This window comes from Urocampus carinirostris, chromosome 19, assembly GCF_059441175.1.
Source record: "Urocampus carinirostris isolate Australia breed hairy pipefish chromosome 19, RoL_Ucar_1.0, whole genome shotgun sequence".
NCBI lineage: Eukaryota > Metazoa > Chordata > Actinopteri > Syngnathiformes > Syngnathidae > Urocampus > Urocampus carinirostris.
In genome coordinates, this window is record NC_142367.1 from 8,260,016 (window position 1) to 8,281,055 (window position 21,040).

The 21,040-nt window shown below is 40.4% G+C and overlaps 1 protein-coding gene across 2 annotated transcripts; it reads left to right on the forward strand.

Annotated features, from left to right (window-relative positions):
• The first annotated feature begins 606 nt into the window (after nucleotides 1–606).
• bms1 (BMS1 ribosome biogenesis factor) lies at nucleotides 607–20,578 on the forward strand. Of its 2 annotated transcripts, none has more exons than XM_088324062.1 (23): nucleotides 607–803; nucleotides 2,029–2,209; nucleotides 2,283–2,473; nucleotides 3,462–3,541; nucleotides 3,619–3,807; nucleotides 4,745–4,887; nucleotides 6,364–6,485; nucleotides 6,547–6,740; nucleotides 7,360–7,502; nucleotides 8,999–9,441; nucleotides 9,531–9,632; nucleotides 11,145–11,299; nucleotides 11,370–11,451; nucleotides 12,057–12,139; nucleotides 12,221–12,403; nucleotides 15,057–15,245; nucleotides 16,417–16,597; nucleotides 16,669–16,727; nucleotides 16,810–16,932; nucleotides 17,707–17,854; nucleotides 17,934–18,109; nucleotides 19,861–20,022; nucleotides 20,111–20,578. In XM_088324062.1, exons 2-23 carry the CDS (start codon nucleotides 2,037–2,039, stop codon nucleotides 20,336–20,338), a joined length of 3,549 nt encoding a protein of 1,182 aa, XP_088180188.1. In that variant the 5' UTR covers nucleotides 607–803; nucleotides 2,029–2,036; the 3' UTR covers nucleotides 20,339–20,578. The 2 variants fall into 2 exon arrangements, with proteins under 2 accessions (XP_088180188.1, XP_088180189.1); XM_088324063.1 differs by having other exon boundaries at nucleotides 2,032–2,209.
• Nucleotides 20,579–21,040: the final 462 nt, after the last annotated feature.

Genomic DNA, 21,040 nt, shown 5'->3' on the forward strand with positions numbered 1-21,040 from the left:
TTCGTAGCACCATAAACCATAGAATCATACATACTTTATATAGATATATGTATATCTATATCTATATATACATATATGATATATATATATGATGTATATATATATATATATATATATATATATATATATATATGTTTATATTACAAACAATAATTTAATCCAGAAAATGAATTCATAATTTAAATAAGAAAATCTATTACAGTATTCTACTTAATTATAATTGCATGTATTTTTCCTTCGACAGTGAACGTCCAACTTTTTTTATGATCGAGCAACTCAGTATCTCACAACAAAATGTTAATCAACAATATATATGATATAGCAAAACACGTGTACAATATAACATGTTAAACTACATAATAAACACGTTTGAAAAAAATATATAGTGAAGATTATTTTGTATTTTGTAAGGGCATGGAGGCTGGAGCCGTGGAAGTTGACAGGTATGAATATTTGAGCTTGAATTTTTGCAACGTGTTTTGTATGAGGCCGACTTGTGCATTACACTCTTTGTCCAGCAGGATGCAGCGTACTTACAAACCGCTGTCAATGAAAAAAAAAAACGGAAGAACTTGCTTAGATGAAAATGATCACTTCCGGGTGAAAGTTCACTAATACATGTGGAGAGCAATTTCATGCGGAATTTTTACATCTCTCCACTTTAGCCCTTAAAATGTTATTTAGCCACTTGCGTTTGATACATCGGTTGCCAAAGACAGAGAGATCTTTTTGAGATTGTATCTAAAATCATCAAAGGAACGAAAATTAAACTTCTCGGGCTGGAATATTTTGGACGCCCTTGGGTGAGTAAACAACCGGGATATCAATGTTTATCTGTGTGTGAACCCCGCAAAATGGATTCGATTCTATTCCTTACAATTAAACCTTAATTGTATGTGAACAGAACTTGCATTCCAATGCAGACTCAAACCCATTTTCCCCAGACTTGCCTATGCATGACAAACTGCTTCACATGGCCCCCCTTATAGCAGTACTTTGTTTTTAATTTTGTTTTGTTGGTATCACTGTTTTATATTCCCTGTACAGCGACCTTGGGTGCCCTGAAAGGCCTCTTTAAATAAAATCTATTATTACCATATTAGGATTATTGCACATGTTATGACTTTTCATTGATGTCAAGTTATAAAAATAAGCTCATTCATTAAAAGAGTAATAGTCAAGTCATGTTTATTTGTATAGCCCTTAATCACAAAGAGTCTTAAAGGGCTGCACAGACCACATATTATTGCAAAGCACAGACTATTATTACACCATCCCCTGATCTAAAACCTACATGAGGGCAAGGAAAAACTCAAAAACCTCAACTTGAGGAAAATGAAGAAACTTTGAAAGGGACCGCACATGAGGTAATCCCCCTTCCAGGATGACCAGGCATAGGCTTAAATATGTGTCTTTATTTAAATCCACAGTATTTGACATGAAATGTGGATCACCTAAAGCTAGCTGACATGATTGTGTGACATCTTGGTGCTACAGGAACCCCCAAAAACCCAAACCCTTTTTTGAAAGGCTGGGCTAGAAAATTAGAAGAAGACAAATTGCTTTGAGTCACTCTGTGTCTATGTAGTTTGTTTATTTCTTTTTATTTCTTCCTTTCCCCCTATTTCTTTCTTGCCTTTTTTCTTTGTCTTCTTTTTTTCTTTTTTCTTTTTTGTCTCTCCCTTTTCTTTTCTAGCTTTTGCCTTTTTTCTTCCTTTATTTTTCATTTTCATTAGGGCTTTTTTTCTTTTTCACTATTTACTTTTTCTTTTTGTCCTTTTGCATTTTTTTTTTTTGCTTTTTCTTTTTGTCTTGCCTTTTTCCCCTTCTTTTTTCTTTTCCTGCTTTTTTTCAGTTGCTTTTTCCTTTCTTTAAAGGCTGAGAAAAAAATTAAAACATAAATGTTGCAGTTCGATCACTTTTCGTATCTATAGTTGGTATTCTTTTTGCTTTGTAGCAGTCATATTTCAGTTGCACTGCACAATGCAGCTTGTCATTTTAGCAAATTAGTGATTTTTTTTTTTGCAGCAGACAGAATGGAAGGAAACGTAAAAGAACAGAAGAAACATCATCAGAAGAACAGCGGACCGCAGGCGCAGAGAAAGAAATTGAAAAAGCAGGGAAACGCTACGGACAAAGATGAACGGCAACGGAACCCCAAAGCTTTCGGGGTTAAGTCGGCAGTCCGCATGGCCAGGACATTCCACAGGTAGCACCAGCTGCAAGCCAAACTCTTTTGCACTGCTGTTCAAAGGATTATGTTTGTATGTGTCCGCTTCCAGGTCACAAGACATCAAAACCAAAAAGCACCACATCCCCCTTGTTGACCGAACACCCCTGGAGCCACCTCCAATTGTGGTGGTGGTTGTGGGGCCTCCAAAGGTGGGGAAGTCAACCCTCATCCGTTGCCTCATTAAAAATTTCACACGACAGAAGCTTGGCGATATATGTGGGCCCGTCACCATCGTCTCAGGTGCGCTTGGATCTTTTATATATATATTTCAACTGCAAGAAGTCAACATATTTGCCTTAAGTCTTTGTGATTTTTGTTACTGGTAGAGGGATATAACCCCAGATTATAATTGATCCTTTTTGCATGTGAACTTGCTACTTTTTTTGCGACATTTTAAACACTGCAGCTTTCATACGGTGCGGCTTATTTTTTTCAGTGATAGCATCGAGGAAAAGAACTTGCTACTCTTTTCCACAACGCATGCGCTCTAAATACAAAACACCGCAGTGGCGTCTGAAAACGACTATGACACGCTTTTTGAAGAAAAATAAGTCGATACTTTTGCCAATATTATTCTTATAATACACATCAGGAGCATAACGGGAGGTATAACAGTACAGAGTTCTCTCGGTTATCGTGGTTAATGGGGACCCCAACCACCTGCGAAAAGTGACAATTTGCGAAGTAGAATCACACCTTCGTTGAAGCCCTCTAGGGTCAGACTTACCTCGAGTTGACATCCTAACTGACTAACAGTATACAACTGTACTGGTTTCGTCTGCATATTTAACTATTTGCAGCTTGTAATCTGCAGAATATGTTTTTCTGTTGGTGCCATTTTTGTTCAGCTACTTTCAGTTGTCTTTATAAATTACCAGCATTGTTGAAAGTATCAACACGGGTGTAGAGCGCCCTTTCGCAGTTGAGTGTGAAAATTACACTTGAAATCATATAATAATGTGTTAACAACTTCACTCATAAGGTTTAGAGTGAACATTGTATTTGAAATTATCTAATAACGTGTTAATAATTTTACACATAAGGTTTAGTGTGTAAATAACATGTAAACGGATTATAATAAAGTGTTGATAATTTCACACAGAAGTAGCATCATAGAATAAGAATATGATAAGTCACACCCCAGGCCACCCTATAAAAAAAATGTGACTTATAGTCCAGCAAATATGATAAATTGCTATTTGTGCTTTTCATTTTAAATGTTCTCCAGGCAAGAAGCGTCGTCTGACTTTCATGGAGTGCAACAATGACATCAACACGATGATCGATCTTGCAAAAGTAGCCGACCTGGTCAGAGAAATACCTGGAATGGATCATAATCAGTTGGTGTCAGAGCATGAAAATACAAACACGTTTGTTTTTTGCAGGTTTTGATGTTGATCGACGCCAGCTTCGGCTTTGAAATGGAAACGTTTGAGTTTCTCAACATTTGCCAAGTGCACGGTTTCCCTCGCATCATGGGAGTGCTCACTCACCTAGATTACTTCAAAAATAACAAGACCCTGAGGAGGACCAAGAAAATTCTTAAGCATCGCTTTTGGACCGAGGTATACCAGGTAAGTTTGCTCTTCTTTGACGGCTCGCCTGACTGCTTGAGGGAGATGCTTTAGAAAAGGATTTTTCGAGCAGTGTTTGGCAGGAAAATGGCCAATTTTATCTTCCAAAGAGTTCAGTTTCTATGCTTTCTTCTAGAGATGAGGTGAGTCACTGTAACATTCACCCCTAAGAGTATCTGTCACATTTCATTTTTCTTTTTATATACTAATATGCTCAAGAAGTAGTACCGATACATGTATTTGATAAGTTATTTCGTTTTGTGACGTTGGATATGATTTCACTGCATAAAAAAAATAAAGTAAAGATCTTGCACAATTTCTCTGCTTATTTGAATATTTTCTTATTACATTGACACATTATAATAATTTTCAAAATTGTAAAATTTATTGTTTCACTGACAGATAGTTTGTCATTTTAAAGGGACGTTAAGTGTTAGCTTCCTAGTGGTGACAAAAATGTAACTCCTTAATAAACTTGATTTGAATAAACTACCCGTAGGTTGAGAAAAAAGTATTTATTTGACATAAGGATCACCTAAAGAGAGAGAGCTTCCACGATTGTCGACCATTTTGCTTCTAGGCGTGCCCCCCAAAAAAAAACTTAATCCAGAACAGGATGAAAATACAGTCAAGTGGAAAAAAAACAAGATAAATAAAATATAATAAAATCCAAATTTATAAGAAAATTATTAAATGAATCATCTGAGCCCCAGTGCCTACAAATGACACGAAAATCGTTTTACGGTCAAGTTGGGCAACACGATAATTTAAGCATTTTCTTAATTAAAAAAAAACCCCACAGAATTGGTTTCAGGAATCAGTTGTTTGACATTTTGTCAGTGTGTTGTGCCCTGAGATTCCTTCTAAGCAAAAAAGTGTGCCTCGGCTAAAAATAATAATAATTGCAAAACACTACTATGATGTAAATCTTCTGCAGGGCGCCAAGCTGTTTTATCTGTCGGGCATGGTGTATGGAGAGTATCAGACGCAAGAAGTAAAGAACCTGGGCCGCTTCATCTCCGTCATGAAATTTCGACCTCTTGTCTGGCAGACGTCGCATCCTTACGTGCTTGTTGACCGGTGAGACCGCCTTTGCTTCACTAAAAAGTGCAGGACTTGTAAAAATGCTTGAATTTTTTTAATGTTGTTTATTTCAAGGATTGAAAAATGCTTGGATTTGAGGTGAAGGGCTTGTAAATGCTTAAAAATGTCGCAAACTCTGGTAGCTCCATTTTGCCATTGTATTTTCTCTCCTCCAGTAATTATTGGCAGTTAGAATTAGTTTGTATGGCATTGTCCTACATAGCTTTATTGCCCCAGATGGGTCCCACTCAAGAGGATAGGTCCATGCTACACCTACACAGGTCACTATAAAATGTGTATTAGTGCAATGATTATTACTCAATTATGAACATTTTGTATGGGCCATGCAAATAAATTAGGTATCGTTTTTCAGTAGTAAATTGAAATTGGAAGAACTTCCTGCAACCGAAAATATTACCGTCACTTTTACCCTACAACTATGTGGGGAGAGATTTGTCTAAAAAAACAAATATATCTTACACATTATCTAAAAAATATACTTCTTGATAAAGATAAAAAATGCATATGTAAATCGCATATATATTTGTGGCTCTGCAAAATACACGGTTCACAACAGATTTCTGCTTTTAATAGTACGGAGACCCCCCGCTACTTTGCGCTTCGGTTATCACTGTTTCACTCCTTTGCATGGAATGGCTAAACCTGAGCTAGTATTTCAGCGGCTCATTACGTTAAAAAGAAAATCTTCAATTAAATCATACTCTGAGGAAAGTTAGAAGAGCGCAAAAATTTACGATGATCACCAGCGGGTGCTTCCTGGATTATTATCGAGTTCTGGAAACGATTGTTGTGGCGTGGTTGAGTATCGACAGGTCCGGCCAACTGCTAACAGTTAAGCTACGTTGCAACCCTCACAAGCTACCCCCGCGGAGCTTGTATGATAGCAACGCCAGATCCATTATCCATAAAATGGATGACCTGGAGCTACAACTCCTGGGAAATGGCTAAATAAGGGGTGATTTTGTTTTAATTATTGTAGAGACTTTGATTAATACAAGGAGCCCCAATTGCTAGCATGCACCTAACCAGCCGCTCTTTAAATCGTTTTCTTGCACGGAAAGGACAAGTCCTCCAATTTCGTTGAACTTTTGTTTAATGTCAAGAAACATCATTAATTGTACTGCAATTCTGTGTTATGTTTTTTTATTTGTAGATCTATAGTTATTATTTTGTGACAGTTGTATACTCTCAGTCGGTAATGATGTCATCTCGATGTAAGTTTGACACTTGGGGAGTTTTTGTTAAGGTGCGACGCTACCTAGCAGATTTTCAGATCCCGCGGAGGGCTCTGGTCCTCATTAAACACGGAAACCGGGGGATCATGTATTGAAAAATTGGCTTTGAAAGTCCTTAAAAAGTTTTTGACTCTGGTCATGAAAAAAGGTACAAAACCCTGAAAATGTGCAAACAGATTTTTGAGTTGTGCTCCTTTCCTTTCTCGCCTCCGCATAGCATGGAGGATTTGACCAACCCAGAAGAGCTCCGAAAAAACGAGAAATGCGATCGGACGGTGTCTCTCTACGGCTACTTGCGTGGCACTCATTTAAAAAACAAAAGCCTTGTCCACATTCCAGGTATGTCTCCAAAGGCTTTGTTTTCTCAATGTTACAAGAATAAATATTCACCTCTTGGCAGGCGTCGGAGACTTCCACGTGGCAGACGTCAACTTTTTGCCGGACCCTTGCCAGCTTCCGGACGCTCAGAAGAAAAGAGCCCTGAACGAGAAGGAGCGCTTGCTCTATGCGCCCATGTCCGGCGTGGGCGGCATAGTGTACGACAAGGACGCCGTCTACGTGGACATGCCCGCGGAGCACCTTCGTACGCAGCAGGTCTGCTTTTCCTTTGGATCTTGTCTGAAGTCAAAGTGTTTACCGTAAATTGCGGACCACAAGCCACTACTTTTTTTCTACATTTTAAATCATTCAATGCTGTTTTGCTCCAACACCCCTCTGACCGAAAAATGACAAATGGGCTTAGTCATATTTTTTAGAAGGAAAAACCTTGACTCGTTAACCTATTGCAGAATTATTTGTCTTAGATGCTGTTGAAAGAGGAATGCTTGAGTCAATTGTATTCTTGAATGATCTGGCCAGGAAAAAAGCAGCATTTACTGACAGAAGGCGTATAAATACAACAGTCGGTAACTTAACAGTTTAATGTAAAGGAAAAATGGATCACCAAAAAAGGACATCAGGCATCTTGACCATTTTTGTGAGTGACATAATCGGTTCAAAAGCAGTTACGTAACTTGCAGATGTTTTCCTCAGAAGTTTATACAGCGTTGACCGACTCAACGATATTCCCCCTTTTAAATCATCAACCAAATGCTTTCTTGCAATCCGAGTTTTCTTGACTGGTTTGAATTAATCCATGTAATGAGTCTGGTCCGCTCTGCTCCGCTCACCTGCGCTCTGTATTACGGAATTTACGAATTTATTGTTGCCTCAGGAGGAGACGAGACCCACCACGGAGCTGGTCCAGTCCCTTATCGAGACCCATACCACTCTGGATTCCAAGATGGCTGCCAGCAAGGTGACCCTTTTCAGCGGTTCTGCCACATTGGACTCCAGCCAGGTCAAAGTACAGAGCAGGTGAACCACGGATACTAAAATTCAATGCGCTGTGACACAAAAGATATTGATTTCAGTCTAATGCCCAAGATTTGATGATCATAAATTCCCTAATATTTAAACCTGCAGAGGTATTTTTTTATTTTTGTGATAATTAAAGGACTGTGTGTATAATTTAGCACCTCCTAAGAGTAAAAACAACTTTACTCATTCATTGATTTAGATAATAAGGAAAAGTACACAAACCGCCATATAAACATCTGTATTTTTAACTGGTAGGTAGAGAAATTTGTATTTATTTCACATAAGTTGAGACTCACCTAAAGGGGGCTGACATGACTGTCTTACTGCCACACGTACCCCCAACATCTTCTCTTTTTTTTGTTTTCCCCTTTTTTATTTTAATGTTGTTTTTTTTTTGTGTGTTTTTTTATGTTTCCCTATATCCTTTTTCTTTTTGTCATCTTCCCTGTTTTCTTTTCATTTTCCCCTTTTTTTCTTTTCTCTTTATTCACTTTGTTGTTCCTTTTTTTCTTTTTGGCTTTTTCTTTTATTTTTTTCGTATTTTCCCTTTTCCTCTTCCTCAAAAGGCTGGGCAAAAAATTGAGAACAGAAAGGGGGCTATTTGGTTACTGTAAGTCTCTGTAGTCTAAATTTCTCAGTGTGCTTTGCATTACATTAACCCATAGTTTTTCACGGGGTTGCGTTCAATATACGTCCCGCGAGAGTCAAAACCTGCGAAGTAGAAAACTTATTTACTTTTTGAGTAATAAATACCAAACCCAATTTATAGGATCAAGTGTTAGTTTAACAAATAAAAGTATGTACTTTATTTTAAAAATGTATAAAAAATAGCTACTTTACTGTCATTGTAATTGTAAAAATAATCTCATTTTATTTCACATCTGTATGGATTAAGGATACGATCCACTTTACTTTACATGATACTTTGCCACCATCATGTGGCCGAAAACTGCATTTATTTTTCGATTCTGTCTTACAGAAAGTATATATTTTTCCATTATCAAACATTCTTAAAAAAAAATCCAGTGAGTCACGTGGGAGCACCAATGACCCACATGTGTCTCTAGAACAAGTTGAGTGGGTCTAGAAGTCCAAGTTTAATGGCGTTAGAAAGCATGTTCTTCTGCCTTTTGGTTCTTTTGTGGCATTTTGTTGATGGCTTTTAGAGAAACTTAAAAAATCAAAAGATTTGTGCAAGTCATGAAGGGTTTTTATGTAGGTGTACTACTCTGACCGCAATGCTATTGACGTGCAGGCAGACAAGCAGAAAATTGGCGGGTAACTGTTTGGCCAATCAGAATGCAGAACACAATGCACGATGAAAGCCTGCCAAGTAGCAAAACCGCGCTAAGTAAACCGCGATGCACAAGGGGATTACGGCACTAGTTTTAGGATGCATGACACAATACCGCAACATTTAGTGATCAAATATTACACACTGTTTCTTAAACTTAAATAACAGGCTTTTCCCCTTTTTTGCGTGCGGCACCCAGCGAAAATGAGGATTACATGAAGGACGAGGACAGAAGAGAAAGAAGAAAGGTGACCTTCGGCGATGAAGAGGACAGCGAAGACAGAGGCGACGATGAAGGCGAGGACGAAGGTGACGATGAAGGTGGCGATGGAGGCGACGACATCAGCGACCCGAGCGATAGCGAAGGCAGCGATGACGAAGACGTGGAGGAGCAGGAGGAGTTCCAAGAAATGCCAGATGGAGGCGCTCCGGCGCAGAAGAAACGCAAGCTGGAGGGTGACAAAGAGGTGGAAGGAGCATTGTCGGAGCTGCCCGCTTTTGCTGACAGTGACGACGACCTGGAAATGAGCGAGGAGGAGGAGGAGGCCGGCAGGGGAGCCGACTCCGGACACTGCTCGGACGAAGATGACGTGACAGAATTGAAAGAGGCCGCAAGCGAAGAGGAGGAAGAAGAAGAAGCGGGTAAGAGCCTACAGCTCCTTATTTTTGGCACATTTTTGAGTTTTCAGAGCTGATATGTGTAGCTTGTTTATTGTTTCTGTGGTCTTCAGGAGCTTTGCGTTGGAAGGAGCGCCTGCCACAGTTGGCATCGGAAGCTTTTGTTCGTCGCCAACAATCCACGCCCAACCTGCGGAAACTCGTCTATGGCTCAGGTACATCAAAATGGCAGTGCTAGCAAATACAGCCAAAATCCACTTAATAGCTTTGTGCCTTCATAAAAGTCCCTAAGGGTCAAACTTACCCTGAGATGACGTTGTTGCCGACTAAGAGTATACCAATGTAACAAAATAACAACTATAGATCTACGATTAAAAACCCACAACACAGAATTGCTGTTAAATGAATTGCCTTTTTAGTTGTTACAAAAGAACAACAAAATTGGAGGGCTTCTCCTTTTAGTGAAGACAGATTTAATGAGCGGCTGCCTAGCTGCATGCTAACATTGGGTATCCGTAACTCGACTTAGATTAAAATACAACCAATCCAAATTTAACAGTTTCCCACGAGTTGAAGTCCCAGGTCATCGGTTTCGGCTCTGCCGTTGATGAGATAGAGGGCTTTGCAGTGGTGGGTTAAGGGAGTTGTTAGCCTAGCCTTAGCAATAGGCTTAGTCGTAGCAGGAGGCCGGACTAATGACTCTCCAGTCGCCACCGCGGTTGCCCTCTGGACCCCATCACAATCCACAGAGCACCTGCTGTTGCTCACTATTTTTCATTCTTTTGACTTTCATTAGTGTCTGATTGGATTAAGGACTTTCTTTTCAATTTTCTTATCATTAATTTTCTTACGGATTTTTATTTTCTTTCAACTAAAGACGGGGGTCAGAAACCTGCGTTTCTAGAGTAGCATTTGGCTCCCTGGAGCTTTTTTCAGCAACATTTTAAAATAGAAAAAGATGAGGGAAGACAATTTTACATTTTAATTTTCTACAAGAGGACAGACATGAGGCAAACATTCTTAATGTTTTCTAATCCTATAAAAGATATTTAATGGGTAACTTATGTATGAACCCGCTTTTTTGACTTAAAATAGGTTTTTAAAAGGCATAACATTTTTTGCAGGTCCAGACACGTGTTTTTGTTTTCTTTTATCCATCTCTGCTCTTTGAACATTTTGGGTTGCTGACTTCTGCACTACGAGGTGCTAAATACAGTAATCCCTCAGTTATCGCAATTATTCAGGACTGAAACCACCTGCGAAACGTGACAATGCACGAAGTAGCGTTGCACGTTCATAAAAGCCCCCAAGGATCAAACTTGACGTCCTTACAACTGTTATTAAATAGGACCCATTAATAAAAACCAATACATTGACTTGTAACCTCGTTCCGCTGTTTGACTGAAGGCATACACCGGCCTATCACAGTCGCGCACACGGTCAGGGCTACCTAACTCACAAAACCCTCTGCTTTGAACACAATGCACGTTATGTTAATATCAATGACAATAAAAACAGTTAAAATCAATATCCACGAAGCAGTGAACCAGCAATAACCAAAGCGAGAAGTAACAAGCGTTCTATGTAATACACAATCTCCTGAATAATGCTACAAGTAAATTCCAAAACCTGAAAACAGTAGTCATGTTTTTGTCAAGGCTGATGAATAATCAATTCGAGATCTGTGCCCTCAAAATCGGACGGTTTAATGCTTTGTTTTGATGTAGTGGCCGAGGCAAAAGACGACGACCATGAGGAGGAAGAGGAGTTGGCAGGTCTTTTCCGCATCAACCGCCCTCAGAAGAGCAGAAGCTTTCAAGCCAACGCTTTGGACTGTTCACGTTTTGAGGCTGACTCCTCCCACAACTGGGACCTGGGGGAGGTAGCGATCCCTCAAACAGAATCGTCTTTTCATGCAAATGTGGCTGAAACATTTCCTTCATTTTATCCAGGTGATGGACTCCATTCGAGATTGCTTTGTCACCGGAAAATGGGAGGAGGACAAAGACGCTGCCGCGCTCCTCAATCAGGACGGTAAATTAAATTAAATATATCCTTCTCTTCTTCGCTTTTATTTTTTTGTAGAATAATTTGCACATGCATCCATTGAAGTGTTTTTCAAGCAGGGTGCCATGGCCAACTAGGGTGCCATGAGACCTTGTCTTGTGTGCTGTGGGAAATTGCCCAATTATATCTTTGCAATAAGGCATGCCGTTGTTCATTATGGGACAGGTGCATGCTACACATAAACAGGGCACTATGAAATGTGTACGATATTAGTGTAAGGATTTCGTGTCACTTATGGATATTTATTAGGTGCCATGTAAAAAATTATGGTAGCGTTTCGCAATGGTAAATAGTAATGGGGAGAACTTCCTGCAAATGAAAATCTTTCCCCCCATTTTCTTCCCGACATTTCCCCCCAAACACTTTTATGGGGGGAGATTTGTCTCAAAAATATTAACACGTATTGGTCCGGTCCATATATATATATATAGTTGCGATTTATTCAGGATCTACAAATCCTGTATCTCGATCAGGCATTTTATAGCCCTTATAAAGTGCTTGAATTTGGGCATGAAAAAGGTGTACAAACCTTGTCTGTTGTTCTTGAAATTATTTTGTTTTATGTTGTGCAGACGAGATGTACGGAGATTTTGAAGACCTGGAAACGGGCCAGGTACACAAAGGCAAAACCGAAGCTCAGGGCGAAGAAGCTGAGGTGCGATTGACGAGCTAACATGGATTTTTCTATGTTGCAAAAAAATTTATTATTGTATCATACTGTCTGAAATGACAACAGGATAACGGAAGTGACGAAGAAGACGACGAGACACCAGCGAAGCCGGACGACGACCAAGAAGACAAAAACGGCAAGCGCTTGGCTAAAAAGCAACGTCTTAAAGAACGCTTTGACGCCGCGTATGATGATGGCGACGCCACCTACTTTGACGACCTCAAGGAGGAGATGCAGAAGCAGGCCGAGGTATTTGATTTTTAAAAAAAAATTTTAATCACCATATTTTCCGCGTTATAAGGCGCACCTAAAAGCGTTTTATTTTTTTCAACAGCTGACCATGCGCCTTATAATACGGTGCGCCTTATATATGGATCAATATTGAATTGCAAGGTCTCGCAACTAAGAGAAGCAGCCGCCAACTAGATTTCCCACCGTAGGCGAAGTAGTCCGCGGTGTATGCCAGGATGTATATATGCCAGCGTTTCATTTCCTAACCAATGTGTCAATCATCATATGAATCGGTCACTATTGGCAAAAGTTATTCAGAGAAAAAGGAGGCGGGTCATTTTTAGCATTTACACGCTCATGCTAAAACGGGGTAAAACAAAGACTGCAATTGGTCGAAAAATATGTGAATCAGAAGTTAGGTTGCTCTATGGCCTGGAGATTTTTTTACCAGTCTGTACCAGCTCAGTAGCTTAGATGGTAGGGCGCCCGCTTTGAGACTGGGAGGTCGCTGGTTCGCGCCTCGGCCGAGTCATACCTAAGACTTATAACATTGGTAAAAATGGCGGCGCCCTTTGTTGGCTGCGGCTGCATCGGCTCGCTACAACGGGTCAGGTGTATCGACATTTCGTTCTGTGTACATTGTTACAAAGAATGACAATACAAAGGAAATTATTATTATTATTATTATTTGTAAACAGGAATTATGGGGCTAAACAGACAGCTAGCAACAAGCATTGTGCAGAGATGCTTTTTAGTGGATTTTTTTATTTTATTTGTCTGCATTATTGCGTGTTTTGGAGTACGGAAATATTTTAAACTGTTGGATTTACTACACTCACCGATGTAAGAGGACCATGAGTGCGTATGATTATAGAATGTGATGTCTGCAAGATGACTTTGGTGCGCTACCTCGGCTTTGTATTTTTCCGGTATCTCGTTTCAGACTGATCTTGATGTTTCTTTGATGAGTCTATTTTTCAATTCATTTCAAAGTGTTTATTGCTATATGCACAGTAAAGAACTACCTTTCCCTGCACAATGAAATTCTTACTTTGCTGTCCATAAAGTTGTTAGCGTAAAAAAAAGGAAACTAAGAAATGGTTGGCATATCTTGAATCCCAAGAGATTAATCTTCCTAATGATATGTGGAATGACGTATTTCAGTAATTGGTGGCATCATACTGACACGTATTTGCTTCTTTGCGAACCTTCGGAATGTTAAAGGGTTAATAAGTTTGACTGAAGTTTTTAACTGTTTTTGTTGATGTTCCCACTGTAGCGTCTTATCTATGGAAAAAAATGACCAAAATATTTTGGGGGTGTGCCTTATAGTTCAGAAAATACGATATATATATAGTCATGAAAATCTTTAATTTTTTGGGAAGCTAGACTGTTATGGAGTCAAAAAGGGTGACCTATGTGAATTGTGTAGATCCAAGGAGAAAATCTTTTGAGGGGGCAGGGGTACTGCGAGATTTCATAGAGAGTGAGTAGGGTGTTTGAGGTGGTGCGTATGAACCAAACGGAAGACCGGGCCTAAAAAAATCCAGCCCGCAGGTAGTGAAGCCCGAACCAGCCCGAGTCCGAACAATTTAATAATTTACAACTAAATAATTTTAGGAACTGAGCTTGAAGCATACCCGAATTTTCATATTTTATTTGTGAAGACTTTTTGTTCTTTGTCAGAAGGAGTAGGGCTTCTTTCACGCTGAGTTGTAAATGATCCACCTGTAATTGTTATTAGTGGTGTACACCCTGAGCGCCAAGCACACCTGCACAGGCTGTGATCTAGGTTGAATTAATATCCGACACGACAGTGGAATAATGAAATCCATGCTAACTGATTAAGCGCAGCTTGAACTAGTCTGGCTGGAGCGTTTTGGTTTAATCGGTTGTACGTTTGGCAATTCTGATTTCAGTTCCGTTTTTGTTTTATTGTATTGGCCCTTCATAAAGAACAAACTTCTCTCTCTTTGACAAGGTAATCTTTATATACTATGTAGGGTCATAGGGGCACCATTTCCTGTGGTGTGTCTAAAGCAAGTACGGGGACCTTTTAGCGTGTTAAACGAATGTGCTATCCACTGTGCTACAGAAACATATATTATACGACCCTTGTCGAAAACGTAATTGACACCATTTTTGCAAGATTTTTGTTCACTTTGTAGAATCTCAAAAACAGCTTTAATGTTCATATTCATCAAAAACAAGCCATTCGTCAAGCATTATTAATTGGCATAGCAGTAAAACACATGGCTATAAATGGATTGTCATCAGAGTTTAATAAAATGACAATACCTGATATCGTAAATGGAAAAGTTTATGTAGGGTAGTTAAACTTACACGACATATTAAGAAAGTCAAGGGAAATGCTAATAGACCTATTAATTTTTCATAATCGAAACAATAGAAGTACCAGCTGTAGCTCTGGGGATAATCTTAGGCCAGCCTGGTCATGAGCACGCTAGCTGATGGGCATAAACCACCAGAGTAACTGAGACAAGCTAAATGTAACCTGCTTTAATGCAAGCGACTTGTGGATTTAATCAGCCAAGACGATAAACATATCAATTCTTTTTGGGGGTTTTACAGTGTACTGGAGCATTTCTCTTTCACAGCCGTCTCACCTTTTAAACCACTGAGCCATTTTCATGCCTGTGTGCTTGCGCAGCTGAACCGAGCCGAGTTTGAGAATTTGGACGACGATAGCCGAGTGCAGTACGAAGGTTTCCGGCCAGGATTGTACGTGAGGGTGGAGATCGCTTCTGTTCCCTGCGAATTCATCACCAACTTTGACCCTCGATATCCCATCATCCTCGGCGGCTTGGGCTCCAACGAGGGGAGCGCCGGATACGTGCAGGTCTGATTATAAACCGGGTTTTTCTCTTAATCTCTTTGTTTTTTTTCCTGTTGTTTCCTTATCTAGCCACTCGTGTTAGCCTTTTGACCGCAGGCTATGGCTAGCCTCTGTTTTATGGTTAGCTGCTTCTGCTTTGTCTTGTGTCATTTGCCTTCCATTGCTGGTGACACAGGTGAATGATGTGGGGTTCCATGATTCCATCTTATTTGTTTTCATCCCCACTGTTTCCTTCTCTAGCCACTCATGTTAGCCACTTGACCAGAGACTATGGCTTGCCGCTACCCACCATTGTTATTGTTAGCTGCTTCGTCTTTAAGTGTCATTTGCCTTCCATAGTTGGTGACACAATTGAATGTTGCTGAGTTCCATGAGTCTAGAATATTTGTTTTCCTTCTCTAGACACTTAGCCATGGGATATGGTTTAATGATAGCCACTATTAATTCTCTCTAGCTCCTCCTGCTTTGTCTCTTAGTTTCGTCTAACTTCCACGGATGCTCATGCAAGAATCCTTAACCTTTTCCCCACTGTTTCCTTTCCAAACCACTTTGTTAGCCACTTGGCCCCAGGATATGGCTTTATGCTAGCCGCTATTGTTTCTCTATTGCTGCTCCTGCTTTGTCTTCTCAGTGTCATGCACCTTCCAAAGATGCTCATACAAGAATCCTCAACCTTTTCCCCCACTGTTTCCTTCTCTAGCCATTCATTTTAGCCACTTGGTTGCAGGCTATTGTTTGCCGCTCCAAGCTATCGTTGTTGTTAACTGCTCCTACTTTGTCCTTCTGTGTCGCTCACCTTCCACACATTGTCAATTAAGCATCTTCAACTTTTTTCCCACTGTTTCCTTCTTTAGCCACTCATTTTAGCTATACTGTTGCAGGCTTTGGCTTGATACTAGCCGCTACTCCTTTTGTTAGCTGCTCCTGCTTCGTCTTTAGGTGTCACTTGCCATGCAAGCAAACATTACTGCATTGTGTGATTCGGGCATCTGTTGCGGTTTTCTCCACTGTTTCTTTCTTTAGCCACTCATCTTAGTCACTTGTCTGCAGGCTATGGCTTGTTGCTAGCCTTTATTCTTAGCTGCTCCTGGTTTGTCCTTAAGTGTCACTTGCCTTCCATAGCTGTTCAAGCCCGTTTAGTCTTCTCAAATTTATTTTTTTGTGTGTCTGTCAGATGAGAATGAAGAAGCACCGCTGGTACCCTCGCATCCTGAAGACCCGTGACCCGCTCATCTTGTCACTGGGCTGGCGCCGCTTCCAGACGATCCCACTGTACCACATCGAGGACCACAACGGGCGCCACCGCCTCCTCAAATACACACCGCAGCACATGCACTGCGGCGCTTCCATCTGGGGTGCGGTACCATCATCAGGAATAATGTTGAGCAATAGCCATTGACGGACGGCTTCTTCCTTTGTTGTGCAGGTCCCATCACGCCACAGGGTTCGGGCTTTTTGGCTCTGCAATCAGTATCGGAAGTTCACGTAAGTCAGGTTCTTTAGAGGCCGCGTCTGCAAAATTTGCCTTGATACTTCAGTCTCAAGTGAAGTGCCAATCTTTGCGCAGGCCAATTTCCGCATCGCAGCCACGGGAGTCGTCCTGGACCTGGATAAGTCAGTGACCATTGTCAAGAAGCTCAAGCTCATTGGCTACCCGGACAAGATTCTCAAGAACACCTGTTTTATTAAGGTGGGGGTGCTTGAAAACATTTAATTTTATTGTCGTGTTTTCAAGGATTGAAAGGATTTTGTATTTTGGGTGGAGTGCTTGTAAATGCTTGAAATTGTTGCCATGTGTCACAATAAGTCTGCCTATAAATGACGCGGACACTGCTCTCTGATGGCTTTGCCATAGCATTTCGTCTTCCATTGTGATTAACGGCAGCTGGCATTGTCCTAAAGCGCCATCCCTCCTATGGGTCTGGCCCAAGAGGTGCATGTTACACCTAAACAGGGTAGTATTAAATGTGTATTAGTGCACAGATTAAGTATCAATTATGGACACTTATTATGGGCCATAAAGGTAGTGTTTACCAGTGTTAAATTGTAATGGGAAGAACTTCTTGCCGATGAAAATGTAAGCTAAATATTACTGTCATTTTCCCCAGCACCAATATGGGGAGGAATTTGTCTCAAACTATTTACACACGTATTGTCCACATACACAAATACAGCATATTCGCGATTTTCTCAATTTCTAAGAGTCATATGTATTGTGAATGAACATGCAAGAATTAAAATTCCGTATGTAAATCGCTGATATATTTGTGAATCTGCAAAATACATGATAAACACCGGATTTCTTTTAATGGTACTGGAGAAATTAAATAATTGGCTCTGAAAGTCCTTAAAAAGTGCTTGAATCTGGCCATGAAAAAGGTGTACAAACGAATCCTGTGTCTTGCTATCATATGAAGGTCAAAGGCTCCTATCGTGATTGTTCTTTTGTTTGCCATAAATGCAGGGCATGTTTAATTCGGTGCTAGAGGTGGCCAAATTCGAAGGGGCTTCATTACGAACCGTGTCCGGCATCAGGGGACAAATCAAGAAGGCGGTGTCCACGCCTCCAGGATCTTTTAGGGCCACCTTTGAGGACAAGCTGCTCATGAGCGGTGAGTTTTGAGCACCAGCAGGGGACAGCAAAGACTGTCCCAGAGGAAAGAATTGTGTCAAGATGGCCACCTCTTGCAGACATCGTGTTTCTGCGCTCTTGGTACCCGGTGTCTGTGCCAAAGCTCTACAACTCGGTCACGTCCTTGCTGTTGCCGGTGGGGCAGAAGGACAGCTGGGCGGGAATGCGAACCCTCGGACAGCTCAAACACGACATGGGGATCCGCTACAAACCCGATCAGGACTCGCTCTACAAGGTAGGCCGGAAAAAAAAAATCAAAATTTAATGCTTGATTTAGCCCAGAAATAGTTTTTCAGCCCCCTGAGATGATCTTGATATCATATGTATTTTTTCTTTGTCCTTAAAAAAGTGTGTTGTTTTTAACTGAAGAGATTTTTTTCACTTTGTTGTATTTCAATCCAATTATATTTTTAAAAAAAAGTTTTTTGAATGATAGAAAATTGCTATTATTTTGTTTTCTTTGATGTCAATTTAGCCCACATTTTCCAAAATAGAAACTTTCGGCTGACTGTGCCTTAATAATCGCTTTTAGCATCATTATTCTTAATTGAAATAAACAATAATAATAACTTTCGTAATCATAGTAGTGAGCACCTATTTAGCCTTAGTGATTAGTTTTAGTGTATATATCATTGCTTTAGGGGTTTCAGGCTGCGACTAGCACAACATCCGGAACTGTCTTTGCTTAAGCAGCTGACGTTGACTCTCACTAGCCTTAGTAGCATTTGCAACTAGCATTGGCATCTGGCGTTGCCCTATTTAAAAGTATTGGAAAATTTAAAATGATCGGTCTGAAAAAATAATCATTTGTTTATTATTTTTGAGTAGTGACCACATGTTTAGCTTAAGTGGTAAACTGTTAGCTTTAGTATCTATATTGTCATTGCCTTAGCAAGTCAAGTCATGTTTATTTGTATAGCCCTTAATCACAAAGAGTCTCAAAAGGCTGCACAGACAACTGCAAACCTCAGACTATTATTACACAATCCCCTGATCTAAAACATACATGAGGGCAAGGAAAAACTCAAGAACCTCAACATGAGGAAAATGAAGAAACCGTGAGAAAGGACTGCTTTTGAGGTAATCCCCCTTCCAGGATGACCAGGCTGCAATGGATGTTGCAATAACAAACAATACACAGATATTGTCAACATAAAATATAGGATATTCATGTACTATAGAATAGAAATGTGTTTTAAGCTTAGATTTAAACAGTTCCACTGAGGTTGCAGCTCGAATTTCTGGGGGTAGAGCATTCCTCAAAACCTGGGCCCGAATGGAGAACGCTCTCGAACCTGCAGATCTCTTCTTGGCTTTTGGGATCAATAGTAAACCAGCATTCTCAGAGCGAAGACCGGAGCATAGGGGAAATAGGGGAAATTAAATCTGAAAGATATGAGGGAGCAAGTCCATGCATGATTTTGTATAACAAAACCATAAAATCACATCTTAAGCTATCAGGGAGCCAATGCAGGTTAGCTAAAATCGGGACAGTGTGATCAAACTTTCTTGTCTTAGTTAAAAGCCTCGCGCAGCATTTTGTACCAGCTGAAGGCTCTTGATTTTGGACTTTGGGAGACTGGAGAGTAGTGCGAATAATACCACCTAATGGAAGCATGTAAATGCTAAAAAGAAAGGGGCCAAGTATTGAACCCTGCGAAACACTACAGGTAACAAGAAAGGGCAGGCGCTACATGCAAAAAGCACAACATTGGCAACTAGCTATGCTTAAGCAGCTGAGATCACTGACTCTCTCACTAGCTGTATTAGCAAGTAGCATTGGCATCTGTCTTTTCTCAGTTAAAAAAAAATATATCAATCATTTTCCTTATTCTAAGCATTGAGCACATATTTAACTTTAGCGGTATGCTGCTAACTTTAATCAAATCAAAATTTTGGAGTTTTGGCCCTCTGTCCGTATGACTCAGAAATACCTAATTTCACTGTTGCAGCCGTGTTTTAACATGTGGCTTTTGTTCTGGTCAGCCGGTGGTGAGGCGAGAAGTCCATTTCAACCCTCTCCAAATCCCCAAAGGGCTGCACAAGTCGCTGCCATTCAAGAGTAAACACAAACACGTGCCGGCCAAAGGCAAGACGCCGAGAGACATGACCAGGCCCAGCGTCATCAGGGAACCTCACGAAAGGAAGGCCAGTAAACGTCGTGGCGGGAAGAAAAACAGTCACCTGCTTAGGATTGCTCGTAAAAATATCTTTTTTTTTTTTTTTTTTTTTGCAGGTGGCGGCGCTTCTGCAGGCCCTAAACGTGGTCCACAACGACAAGCAGCGCAAGGCGCAAGCGGCGCTGCGTGTCAAGCAGAAACGGTTCCTGGCGGTCAAAAACAAAGAGGAGGAAGCCAAACTCAAGCGGCAGAAGGAAGCCCGCAAGATTATTTACCGCAAGTTAGGACAGAGGGAGCAAAAAAAGCTAAAGTCCAGTCTCAGAGGACCAAAGAAAGATGACTAAAAACTTTCTTCACTGAAAATGAATGGCTGCTCCTATGCGCGGCTTTTCAAAAGTTTTTAAAAAGTGTATTGTTGTGATGTGTGCTCCACATGACGTCAGAGCTCAGTTAGTCAAAGACGAGACAGACTCTCTTCAAAATGCATCATCTTGGAAATAATTGGAAATACCTATGACATGTATAGATTTTATGCAAAAACAAATATATCATGCTGTAGATAATCGAATAAACTTTTTTTTTCATCTCTGGTGTGCTTCAGTTGGCGTTTGGTCTGTACTTAAAACTGACCTTTTCTTACTTACACCATTTTCGTGCTACACAAACAAAAAACGAGTGACCTCACGAGTACAATCTCACTCTCCACCCCTCACCTACTATTCCATGGGCCAAGCAGCTTTGCTAAAAGTAAGATTAAAAGCAAAAGCGCTATTTGAACTCAGTTGGGCATTATTGCCACTCACTTGAAAAAAATTATTCTACTTTCAACTTAAACGATGCACCCCACCTTTAACCTGAAAAGGAAGTCTACACGGCTCATTTTGCATAAAAGCATAGACAGGCAAGCCTCCATTATGGAAAAAAGTGACGGGATGACTTAGCTTGCTAACACTATCACTAATTCTATTATTTAGGGCACCACATCAGAAGCATCGGTCTCACTACTGCTCTTTGTCATGAGATAGGAGAATTGTGTGCCTCACTGC

Bases quoted from the DNA above. Each gene is read 5' to 3' on its own strand.
- bms1 (XM_088324062.1), top strand. From the start codon at position 2,037: ATGGAAGGAAACGTAAAAGAACAGAAGAAACATCATCAGAAGAACAGC. The intron at 4,888-6,363 runs GTGAGACCGCCT...GCCTCCGCATAG, and splicing joins CCTTACGTGCTTGTTGACCG to CATGGAGGATTTGACCAACC. The intron at 16,598-16,668 runs GTGCGGTACCAT...TTTGTTGTGCAG, and splicing joins CTGCGGCGCTTCCATCTGGG to GTCCCATCACGCCACAGGGT.